Here is a 10,815-nt window from a genome sequence, read left to right as displayed (position 1 = left end):
GGGGCCGGACCGTCGAAGGGATTGGAGGGGAGGGAGGCGGCGGAGTGGGGAGAGGCCATGGGTGCAGCGGCGACCGAGGGGAGAAGTGGCGGCGCGGCTGGTGGGGAGATGCGATCGGGTGGGAGGGAGGCGGCTAGGGAGGGAGAGGGAGGCGGCGTGGGAGAGGGAGAGGGATGGGGATGGGGAGGCGCGCGCGGCGGCGGGGTGAGGAGGCGGCGGCGGCGCAGGGAGATGGCGGCGGCGACAGCGAGGAGCTGTGGCGGCGGTGGCTAGGAGCGGAAGCTAGGGTTGGATCGAAAGGGAAACTGATACCATGTCGAAGGCAATGCAACTCTCGATATATTGATCGGGTGCACGGTGCACGTATATATAGGTACAAGGGCAGCCCTCAGCCTCATCTATACAAGGAAACTAAAGGCGGGGCCGGTAGGAGATTATCCTAACAGATACATGCACAAATATGTTCAACAGATGTTGTGAGAGAGGGGGGGGGGTTTGGGATGGCGTCCTCCATCCAGATTGGCTCGGGATCTCTCCGGCAGCCGCGCCAAGGGATAGGGATGTCATCCTTCATGCCGACTGGCTCAGGGTCTCCCCGGCGGCCGCGCCAAGCCTCCCAGTGAGGCTACCCTGCAGCTCATAGCCACACAGGTGATGGACATTTAGATTGTAACATACACTGCAACATGGAAGCATATGGACCACATTTAGGGAAGTAAGCGTATACAAAGGGCTCATTTGAAAAAATGCACCATAGATGCTGGCCATGCAAGCTTAGGACTGGAGATGAACAAACTTACATAGGCGACCCAAAACTGCAATTTTGAAGTTGTAGGACTAAAATGACACACCTCTTATAGCTTTAGGATCCAAAACTGCAGTTTCAAACTAATAAGACTAAATTAACACACCTTTGATAATTTCAGGACCCAAATTTAAGTTATAGGATTAAACTGACACACCTTTGATAGTTTTAGGACTTTTGATGTATCCCTCTATCCCATAATGTAAGACGCTTTTTGACTCTAGTGTAGTGTCAAAAACATCTTTTATTATGAAAGGGAGGGAGTATTTAAAAAAAAAATCCTGAGTCAAAACCATGTGCCATGTGGGCGAGGCGGCAAAACGGCACACGACTATCTCGTGAGCCGCGACCCGGCAGCTCCGCCCGCAGCCGAGGCCGCGCCAACGATTGGCCCGGGCCCACCGCCGCACCGGGAAGCAAAATTTAGGCCACCCAAACCCGGGAGGAAACCCATCCATTCCCCGTTCAAACCCAGCTCACCTTCCTCCCCCCTTCCCACCCGCCGCCGGCGCCGCCGCCACCGCCGCCCCGGGACGAACGATGCTGCTGGTCAGCCAGGCCGCCAACGGCTCCCTCTCCGCGCGGCGGCTGCCCTCCAAGCCGCTCGCCAGCCGCCGGGGCGCCAACCCCTACCCTCTCTTCGCCGGGCCCCGCGTCGCGCGCCGCCGCCTCGCGCTCTCCGGCGCCGCCGACGCGCGGGACGCGCCCCGCCGCGCCTCCGCCTCGCCTCCCGCCCACGCGGCCGCGGGCGAGGGCCCCTCCGGCTCCCCCGCCGCCGCCGAGGACCCCGTCCTCCTCGGCGTCAGCGACGACCGCGTGCCCCTCGAGGGCGTCATCCAGGTCGAGAGGCCCGGCCAGGCCGACGCCCAGTCCAAGCTCGTCTCCTACGCGTAATCCCCGCACCCCCGGCGCGCCATTCCCCATTTGTATTTACGCCTGTCTTTGGTTCTCACGTTCGGTTCGTTCGCTGATCCCTTGCGTTCGCAGGAAGATAGGGCTTCTGGCCGGAGGGGATCTGCTTTGCCTCCTGATCTTCTCCGCGATTGGGAGGCTCAGCCATGGCCTGCCCGTGCTTGACGCCGAGACGTTCAAGACGGCCGACCCGTTCATTGCTGGTCAGAGAAACGTGTCCCCCTCTTCTTCTTTTTTCCTCTCATGATGTTCTTCTGTTGGACGAAGGGGTTGCTAACGGAATCGGGTCTTCTGCAGGTTGGTTGCTTAGCGCCTACCTCCTTGGCGGATTTGGTGATGATGCCAAAGGAAGCAATGGTGTTGGGAATGCTGTAACTGTTGCGGCCAAATCCTGGGCTGTTGGGATACCGGTAATTTGTCTCCTATTAGCACTTGTACTCAAAACCCAAACAAGACCTTAATTTTATAATTAGAACGGCGATAAATCCACTGATTTCGTAATGTGTATTTATAGGTTGCGAGTTCATGTTATGAACATTGTAGAGTGTATACCCATTTACTTAACAGATAATCAGCTGTTGTCTGTTAGCCTGGTTCCATCAAGCTATCCATGTCCATTCTGCTGAGCATGTGTTCTATCGTGGATTCTTCATAGTTCATTGTGTCTGATACATTGTACCCGGCCGTTATCAATACATCTATTGAATGCACACGTCAATTTTTAATAAGGAATAGTGGAAAACCACCCCTTGTCGGCAAAGATAGTACTGTTTTGGTTCCGTGGCTTTTGAAGGCAAGTTAGGGAGACAGTTTAAACATAGTATATGAGAAAGCCTGTATTATCAGTTTCAGCAATGAAATTGGGGGGAACCCTTAATAAGGTTACATGATATGTAGTACAAGGTACAGGGTCTTTGACCCTAATCCATAAGGACTACACTTATGTCAGGGAACAAGAGTTCTAGGTAGTTTGTTGCACAAGGGAGGTTATAAGACCCTCCAGGTCAGGCTTAGCCCTATGTATCAAGAGTGCAAATCTTGCTTGAACCTAGACAGCCAGGACCTATGTGAATGTGGAATCCTTTGGAAATCATATTGTTTCTTTCACATTTGACTCAAAATTTGAAGTATATATAGTCAAATAAGGTTGTTACACATTTGACTACCTTTTAGTAGCCCAATGAAGATGCATTGCTTGACAATTTTTTTATTGGCACTACCAAATAGACAAATATATCGCCTTACTAAACAAACTAAGAATCTTCTCTATGGCTCTATCGACCGAGTGATGTGTCCAAACCTCTAAAATTGATTGTTTGCCTTTGCTATCCTGTGGCAGTGATGATGTAAAAAAAAACTAGCCAAAATTTTACGAAAAGTCTAACGCCCACACGTGTGGGCGTCTGGCAACTCGCCCACACGCATGGATCCTCGTCCAACCAATTCTGCACGAATCTTGGCGCGTTCTAGCAGTTTTTGTGTGCCACGTAGGACTAAGCTGGTGTGTGGGGCATTCATCCGGTCGCCCACACGTCCTTTTTTCACCACACGGGGGGCTGGTGTGTGGCCGTTTAGCAATTCGCCCACACACTAGTTTCATGCACGCAGAGGGGGCTGGTGTGTGGGCGTTTATCACTTCGCCCACACGCCCGTCTCCTAGCCCACACCCAAAGCTGGCAGTTGCCATGTGTTTCTGCAGGTACATGGCAACTACCCTAGCTCTGCTTGTAAGCAGATGGCAACTCTTTTTACCCGAGTTGCCATGTGTTTTTGCATGGTACATGGCAACTGCCGTAGCGTGCACGTAAGCAGATGGCAACTCTTTCTTTTACATGGCAACTGCCCTAGCGTGCTTGTGAGCACATGGCAGCTCTCTCTTTTACCCGAACATGTTTTTTTGCCATGCCTTTTTGTAGTGCTACATGGCAACTGCCTAGTGTTTAGTGGGTGGCAACTCCTAAAGTTTTGAAATCATGGCAACTGCAGTAGATCAGACCATACATGGCAACTGCAGTTGAGCAACCATGGCAACTGTAGTTGTCCGACATGGCAACCGAAGTTCAGCGACATGGCAACTGCAGTTAAACGAACATGGACGAGGGTCTGGACCATGGCAACTGCGGGACGCGCGGTGACTGTCACGCGGGCGTGCGGGACCACGAGGTACGAGGCCTGACGTACGGGGCGTGTGGGCGTTATCTATTTCGCCCACACGCACGCGTGTGAGAGGGATCGGGAGGGAAAAAAAGAGGTGTGTGGGCATTACTTTTTTTGCCCACACGTGGGTGTGTGGGCTGTTCCTCTTATACACCACACAAAATGTGTGGGCAGCCCCCTAAACGCCCACACGTATGGCACTTATCGGCGTCCAAATTTTATGGTTCTGCAATCATGGGGAAGCAAATGCTGGCATTCTTTTGTGCTTGCACACTTGATACATGCCTCACCTCAATAATGTCTTGTGGATATAAAGATGGTGTTCTGTTTTGTGTTTAACTTGTGCAATTTACTGCTATGTCTCATGGTTTATCTGTTGTGCTAGTTCCTTTTTATGCCAATATTATTTTGGGGATGGTAATACCTGAAGCACAACACGACAGGTCTTGTATTTATGAGATTATAACTAAAGAAACAAGCAATGATGACGGCATGACGTGAATTTGAGTATATGTGGTTTTTGACATCCATGTTGTGGTGTTAAGTCTACGATTTCTATTTGTTTGGGTCACTTTATAAGATTTTAGACATTTATGCCAATTTATTGCTCAAGATGTAGGCTATGCTAGGAGACTATTTGTTTCAGAGTGTTGAACCATACATAATTTTGTTAGCTTTCCATGAACAAGACTAGGAAATTCAGGAAATCTTACACAAACATAATTGAGCTTGGTCAGTCTTCTGAAGCTGGAGAGCCATTGTTAACTTGCATAAGTCTGTATTTGCATCTATGTGTGTTCTGAACTCTCTAAAAACATGTTCATAATCATGTTTCTTATTGTGTGATTGTTCCCACTCTTGTTTGTTTGATGCCTTCATTAGCATATAAGCATCTGATGATGATGTGTCTGCTGGTTTTTGATGTCTGGTACTGACTTCAATTTGCTATCTCCTTTCAGTTAGGAATTGCCATTCGTTCAGTGACCGCTGGTCATATTCCACAAATTCCTTTCGTCTTGGTGGCCATGGGAAGTACTGGGGTCTTGTTGACTGCATGGCGTGCTCTGATTTCCCAAGTTCTTTCCGCTGGACAGAGCAAGAAGGATGATGTATACAGAAAGGGAAATCCTTTTGAGCTTTTTGAGGTTAGAAGTTTTTTTATTTTAACCACAGCATCGTTGATTTCATGCAGATATTTCCATCGAAGGCCATTTTGGCTCAAAATTTTCTCTGAAATGTATCCTAGCACAATCGATTAGCCTATTAATAAACATGTCCTAACATATGCTTCCTTCTCTTTTGGCACATTTTCCAATTAATTGCAGCTAGTTTGTCCGAAAAATGATATTCTAGGTCTTTGTTTGCTGTTTTGCAAATATTTACACATAGAGCAACACTTCATCCTTTCTGAGGTTACTCCTTTATCTCTGATGATTGCAAACAACATGGCAATATTTTTCATTATTTCATAAGGGAAGTTCTGTTGTAACCTTTTCGGTATAATTTGGCATGTTTTTCCCAATTGACTACTTCCATCAAATCATTCTGAATTAACCTTGTCATGGAAGGAGAAGCTCATCTTTGTAACAAGGTCGAAAAGCTCTTAAAACAAATGCAATGATGAAGATTGAATTATATTGCTTATTTCCTAGGAGAAACTTTGCTCTATGCAAAGGCTTTCTGCTTCTTGGTTCCCATCGAAAGTCATCAGCAGGCGACTTCTTCTCTACGTCTTCTCGGTGACGTATCTCCTTTCGACTGATCCAAAAATACTAGTTCCCGCTCTTCTCAGTCTGACTAGTGGTGATGAGTGCTAAGCTCTTGGTGTTGGCTGCTTGCCAAAGCTCATTTCTGGTTCTTCCCTGTTCTGTTTTTCCTTGTGCCTTCTCTTTTGTTCTTTGTATCCTCTGACGTGTGTTGGGTGCTACTTTTGTAGCCGTTGTGTTGTATCTCAATCTCATCTATGATAATGAAAATGGTTCAGGCCGGCGTAAGCCTGCCGTAGCACCGTCAAAAAAAAAAAAAATCTTCGTTCCTACTGCGAATTGTTATCTTTCAAGCACTGACAATGGCCGGCTTTTACTTATGCCAACTTACTTCCTTTATCCTTGCAGTTGCTCACATCGCTGGTGCGGAGGTGGTGAGATCTTAAGCTCAAAAAAGCAAGGATTACCACCAACCTTGTGTAAGTACAATTTTGAAGGCCAAGGGCCCAAGATGGAATAGAAATAGTCGGAGCATATGCAGAAACTGTTTGGCAAGATGGTACAGAGGCAATGCCATGCATTCTAATATTATTAAGATGTAGCTGATCCATCCCTTGTAATTACTGTATGCAGCCTGACCCAATCATTCTAATACTAATGAATAAACTTATGCACAAACGCTTGTTGCTTCATGTTTCCAGACGCAATTGCTAAGAAAGAGTACACAAATGCTGTGGCTTCAGAGTAACGGTACATTTTACCACCTCCTTATCATCACCGGGAAACATTTTATCAGAGTGCAAATTGTACTGGTTAGTTAGTGGAGACGCAGAAGGCCTGATCCCTACTACTTCTACGCTACTAGGACCTCACACGGTGCAGATGGCCAAGCATGTCTAGATGCCGCCCCTGAAGAAGGGCTCGCCGAGGAAGGAGCTGGAGTAGGTGCCGCCGCCGTTGGGGAAGAGCGTGAGGAGGCAGACGACGGCGAGCACGAAGCCCCACGCGTAGCGCTCGCTCCCGAGCGGCGTGATCTCGTCCTGCGCCGGGATCTCCTCCCCGCCGCGGATGAAGGTGGCGAAGAGCCCCCACGCCAGGCACAGCACGCTGCCGCCGACGGCGCCCGCCCCCAGCAGCAGCGACGTGCCGAACGACAGCAGCGCCGCCGTGCGCCGCCCGAACAGCGCCTGCGCGACCCGGCCGCCCTCCAGCCGCCCGACCGGCAGCAGGTTCAGCGACGTCACCACGATCCCCAGCAGCCCCGCGAACGCCAGCGGGTCCACCGGCACGCCCACGCCCTCCACCGCGTTGGGCAGCACGTTCCCCAGCTCGTCCGCGTACGGCCCGATCACCTGCTGCACGAACGACAGCAGCGGGTTGTTGTAGAAGAACTCCGGCCGGATGAACCTGCCAGTCCGCCGCGCGCGAAACGTCGTCAGAGCTCTGTTTGGGATTAACAATGGCGCCGAGATGTAGTACGTATGGTTGTGCTGCTGCTACTTACAGGGCGTTCTCGCCGCCGTTGAAGCTGCCGTCGGCGATGAAGGCCGAGACGGCCAGCGCCACCGACGTCAGGTACGCGCTGGCCGTGCGGGCGACGGGGATGTCGAACAGCGCCTTCTTGTTCGGCAGCAGCGACTCGTAGTTGTTCATCACGCCCAGGCACCCCGTCCAGTTCGACGGCACCAGGAACGACGGGCTCAGCTTCACCCCGTACCTCGCCGCCGTCAACCTCGTCGCGATCTGCCATGAAAATTGTTGTTCCCAAGACCATTATTACCATCTGGTGAGCATTTGTCCAAGAAAAGCTTAATTAGCAGACGATGGAGTACCTCGGACACGCCGAGGATGGAGAGGAAGCCTCCGAAGAGGGGGATGACGTCGGAGACGTAGTCGTCCAAGGACGCGCCGGGCTTGAGGAAGAAGCCGCTCATGAGAGCTATGGTCCCGAAGGTCGTCACGGCCAAGGCCACGGCGCTCAGGTAGCCCCACGGCGTGCTCAGCCTGGTCACCTCGAGCTGCAGCTCGATCTCTGCTTTCGGCTGCACCATGCAGACCTGCTTGGTGATGTCGTCGCTCCTCTCCTCCATGAACCACAGGGTGACCTCTGTCCCGGCCGCCTCCGCGATCTTCTTCTCCAGCCTGGGCCTCACCTCCTCGATGGGCTTCCTCAGGTTGCCGATGAAGATGCCGCCGTCGCCGAACCTCCGCACGTCCACCGCGAAGAACGTGTCGTACCCGAAACAGCTCTTGAGCTGCACCATTTAATTCGCGCGCCCAGAGATCAACAAATCTTCATCAGTTTCCCATGACTGAACTGAGAATTGCAATTGGCAGTACAAGCGATGATCGTTGAGGTTAATGAACAGATTACCTTGTTGAGGTCGAGCGCCTTGAAGGTCTGCTCGGCCTCCTCCAGCCTCTGCTTCTCCCGTTCGAGCGTGCCCTTGATGAACCCACGGAGCAGGCCGCCGACCGGGCTGGCGTCGGGCTCGCGGTCGAGCTCCCGGAGCTTCCGGTCAGCGCGCTTCTTCTCGAGCTTGATGGCCGCCTCGATGGACGGGTTGCCCATGAACTTCTTGAACTCCTCGTCCGACCTCCAGTCCACCTCCTGCTGCTCATCCCTGCTCTTCTCTCTGTCATCACCATCATCACCTCCTTCCTGATGATCTCCTCCCCCTCCTCCTCCGGCATGATGGGACGACACCTTCTTCGCCTCCTCGACCTTTTGCTCGTCAGGAGCAACGGCAGTGGAGGAGACCGGCCGGTTCTCCGTCGCCCGATCTTGCTCCCGCAGCGAGCACCTGACGAGGGAGCTGCTCCTGAGAGGCCTGAGAGGTGGCCTGTGATGGTTCTTGCAGAAGCTTCTTGGTAAGGCTGCGCTCCTACTAGTGCTGCTGCTGCTACACACGATAGTTGCAACGAGCGAAGTGGAAGCCATTACTGGCGGCGAGCAATGGAGCTTGGTTTATGGTGCCAGCTGCTTGTTTGATCTGGTGCTTTGATTTTGGTGTGGAGATCCTGGGAGCTCATGAGGGGAGCTTAAAATGGTTCGGAAGGAGCAGGAAGGCGAGCGTTCTAGAAGGTTGGAGAATGCGCCGGGAGGAGTCGTGAAGAATGCGACGGCCGGAGTCGCAGATGTGATCGAGTAGTGGCGGGTGGCGACGAAGGAGGTGAAGGCCCCCGGCTTATCCAATTGGTCAGGAGAGATGTACACTTGGCGGCACCTCGGCTTGCTAGAGCTTCTAGGCGTGGGCCCTGCCTCGAAAGTCTTTTGGTAACTTGCTTTTCGTACACACATTTGGGCCAAATTCCAACATTTTCACTAGTACTCCATCCGTTTCAAAATAAGTGTCTTTAATACTATCTTTGTTTTATTTGTCGCTTAAATGAATGAATCTAGCACTGAAGTATATCTGAATATACTCCCATCGTTCCTTTATATATAAGGTGCATTTGTTTATGGAAAAGTCAAACGAGTACAATTTTGACCGAGTTTTTAGAAAAATATATCAACATTCACAACACGAAATTTATATCACTTGATCCATCATGAAAAGCAGTTTCATATTTTATCTACTAGGTATTGCGGATGTTGTTATTTTATTCTATAATATTGGGTAAACATTCAAATGGTTGACTTGCACGGTGGTGGTAGTACAACTTTGACTAAAGTAGTACCAAATCAAAGACACTAAAGTTGTACTTTTGTTGCTTCATTAAACTGATGAATATGTAACAAGGTATTTACAAAAGCCCAATGGCCAAGGAATTATGATATTACATCCCTAAGAAAAGTGGATCAGAGAGCAAGAGATGAAGAGAACTCTTCTAGGAAAGTTGTCTTGTCAGCATCTAGCCTAAAGCCAAGGATGACTACGTCTGCTCTAAACATTCTGAGTCAATCAAAGTGTGATGCATGAGCATCATCAAAGAGCACTTTGTTTCTTTGTTTTCAAATGTTTCATGATGGCCGCATGTATCTGTAGGGTGCAGAGGCCGGGGGTGATCCTTCTTCTCAAAAAAAAAAGTTCCATGGTGCAAGGATGCTAATCTCTTTGAACAGGGGTTTATGCCAAGCCAGCCTCGCTTGATCATACATTTGCTGCATGTCTAAATGGTTGCTCCATTTTATTCCATTAATCTCCCAGCATCTTGTGGCGAAGGGGCATTCATAGAAAAGATGTTTGTTGTCTCTAGGCTGACGTGTTGCACAACAGACAGGAGTGATCATCTCCAATGAAAAAGTGACTTCTGAGTAGCATATCTCTTCACTACAAAAAAAAGACACATCCGTGACATTTTGGGCCGAACGAATTTTTTTCCTGTCATACATATGACACTTCTATGATGATAATTGTGACAAAACCCGGTATCATCATAGATGTGGTGGGCTCCTACTTCTATGACAAAAAAACATGACAGAAAATGGGCTTTTCGTCCTGGGCGGGCTAGAGACGCAGCTGCATGACATTCTTTGGGCCGTCCATGACGGAAAAAACCGTGGTAGAAGCGAGGGCGAGGAAAATTTCGGCGAGTTCCCGGTTACGGTGGGAGGTCGGGGGCCGAGCGATGCGCGTTTCTCTCGTACACGTACGCGCGTGTGTGCGAGGCGTTGGCTCTAACTGAACCCGAGCGAGGCGTTGGGTTCTAACTGAACCCGAGCGATTGCACTACAGGCTACGCGTTACTGAACCCGAGCGATCGATCGATGGCTGTTAACTGAACCCGATCGAGCGATTCCTTCGCTACTGCTGCTAACTGAAGCCGATCGATGCTGCCTCTGGGATGAACAGTGAGCGGTGGCGTTGCCTCTGGATGAACAGGACCCCGTGGTGTGGTGGAGGGCTGGATGAACAGTAGACGGTGGAGGGGTGCCCGTGGAGGGGTGGTTGAACAGGACCCCGTGGTGTGGAGGGCTGGATGAACAGTAGACGGTGGAGGGGTGCCCGTGGAGGGGTGGTTGAACAGTAGCCGGTGGAGTAGCGCGCGGCGGAGGCTGGATGAACAGGAGCCCGTGGAGGTTGGAGGAGGTCGACGGTAGCCCGTGGAGGCTGGAGGAGGTCGACGGTGGAGATGGACAGTATCCCGTGGAGTCCCGTTTTGCGGTACGCCACACCCCTCCCGATGAACAGGACCCCCGTTTCGACCGTACGAGGTCCGTTTCGTCCGTTTTGCGGTACGCCACACCCCTCCCGATCAACAGGACCCTCGTTTCGACCGTAGGAGGTCCGT

At 51.0% G+C, this 10,815-nt stretch overlaps 2 protein-coding genes across 2 annotated transcripts; one reads left to right on the top strand and one right to left on the bottom strand.

Annotated features, from left to right (window-relative positions):
* The first annotated feature begins 1,122 nt into the window (after nt 1-1,122).
* On the top strand, nt 1,123-6,272 carry LOC109781425 (uncharacterized). The gene is made up of 5 exons (XM_020340025.4): nt 1,123-1,695; nt 1,793-1,920; nt 2,015-2,127; nt 4,834-5,019; nt 5,989-6,272. The coding sequence occupies exons 1-5, from the start codon at nt 1,346-1,348 to the stop codon at nt 6,016-6,018; spliced, it is 807 nt and encodes a 268-aa protein (XP_020195614.1). The 5' UTR covers nt 1,123-1,345; the 3' UTR covers nt 6,019-6,272.
* Nucleotides 6,251-8,735, bottom strand: LOC109781424 (probable zinc metalloprotease EGY3, chloroplastic). Its single transcript, XM_020340024.4, has 4 exons — nt 7,955-8,735; nt 7,413-7,835; nt 7,085-7,323; nt 6,251-6,987 (listed from the first exon to the last, which is right to left on the bottom strand). The coding sequence occupies exons 1-4, from the start codon at nt 8,519-8,521 to the stop codon at nt 6,477-6,479; spliced, it is 1,740 nt and encodes a 579-aa protein (XP_020195613.1). The 5' UTR covers nt 8,522-8,735; the 3' UTR covers nt 6,251-6,476.
* Between the last annotated feature and the right edge of the window lie 2,080 nt (nt 8,736-10,815).

Source organism: Aegilops tauschii, chromosome 4 (genome assembly GCF_002575655.3).
Source record: "Aegilops tauschii subsp. strangulata cultivar AL8/78 chromosome 4, Aet v6.0, whole genome shotgun sequence".
Lineage (NCBI taxonomy): Eukaryota > Viridiplantae > Streptophyta > Magnoliopsida > Poales > Poaceae > Aegilops > Aegilops tauschii.
This window is presented reverse-complemented; position numbering and strand designations above follow the sequence as displayed.

Excerpts from the sequence above, each read along its gene's own strand:
- LOC109781425 (XM_020340025.4), top strand. The coding sequence starts at position 1,346 with ATGCTGCTGGTCAGCCAGGCCGCCAACGGCTCCCTCTCCGCGCGGCGG. Across the intron at positions 1,921-2,014 it reads GGCCGACCCGTTCATTGCTG|GTTGGTTGCTTAGCGCCTAC; the intron begins GTCAGAGAAACG and ends GGTCTTCTGCAG. Across the intron at positions 2,128-4,833 it reads CCTGGGCTGTTGGGATACCG|TTAGGAATTGCCATTCGTTC; the intron begins GTAATTTGTCTC and ends ATCTCCTTTCAG.
- LOC109781424 (XM_020340024.4), bottom strand. The coding sequence starts at position 8,521 with ATGGCTTCCACTTCGCTCGTTGCAACTATCGTGTGTAGCAGCAGCAGC. Across the intron at positions 7,836-7,954 it reads AGGCGCTCGACCTCAACAAG|CTCAAGAGCTGTTTCGGGTA; the intron begins GTAATCTGTTCA and ends TAAATGGTGCAG. Across the intron at positions 6,988-7,084 it reads AACGGCGGCGAGAACGCCCT|GTTCATCCGGCCGGAGTTCT; the intron begins GTAAGTAGCAGC and ends GCGGACTGGCAG.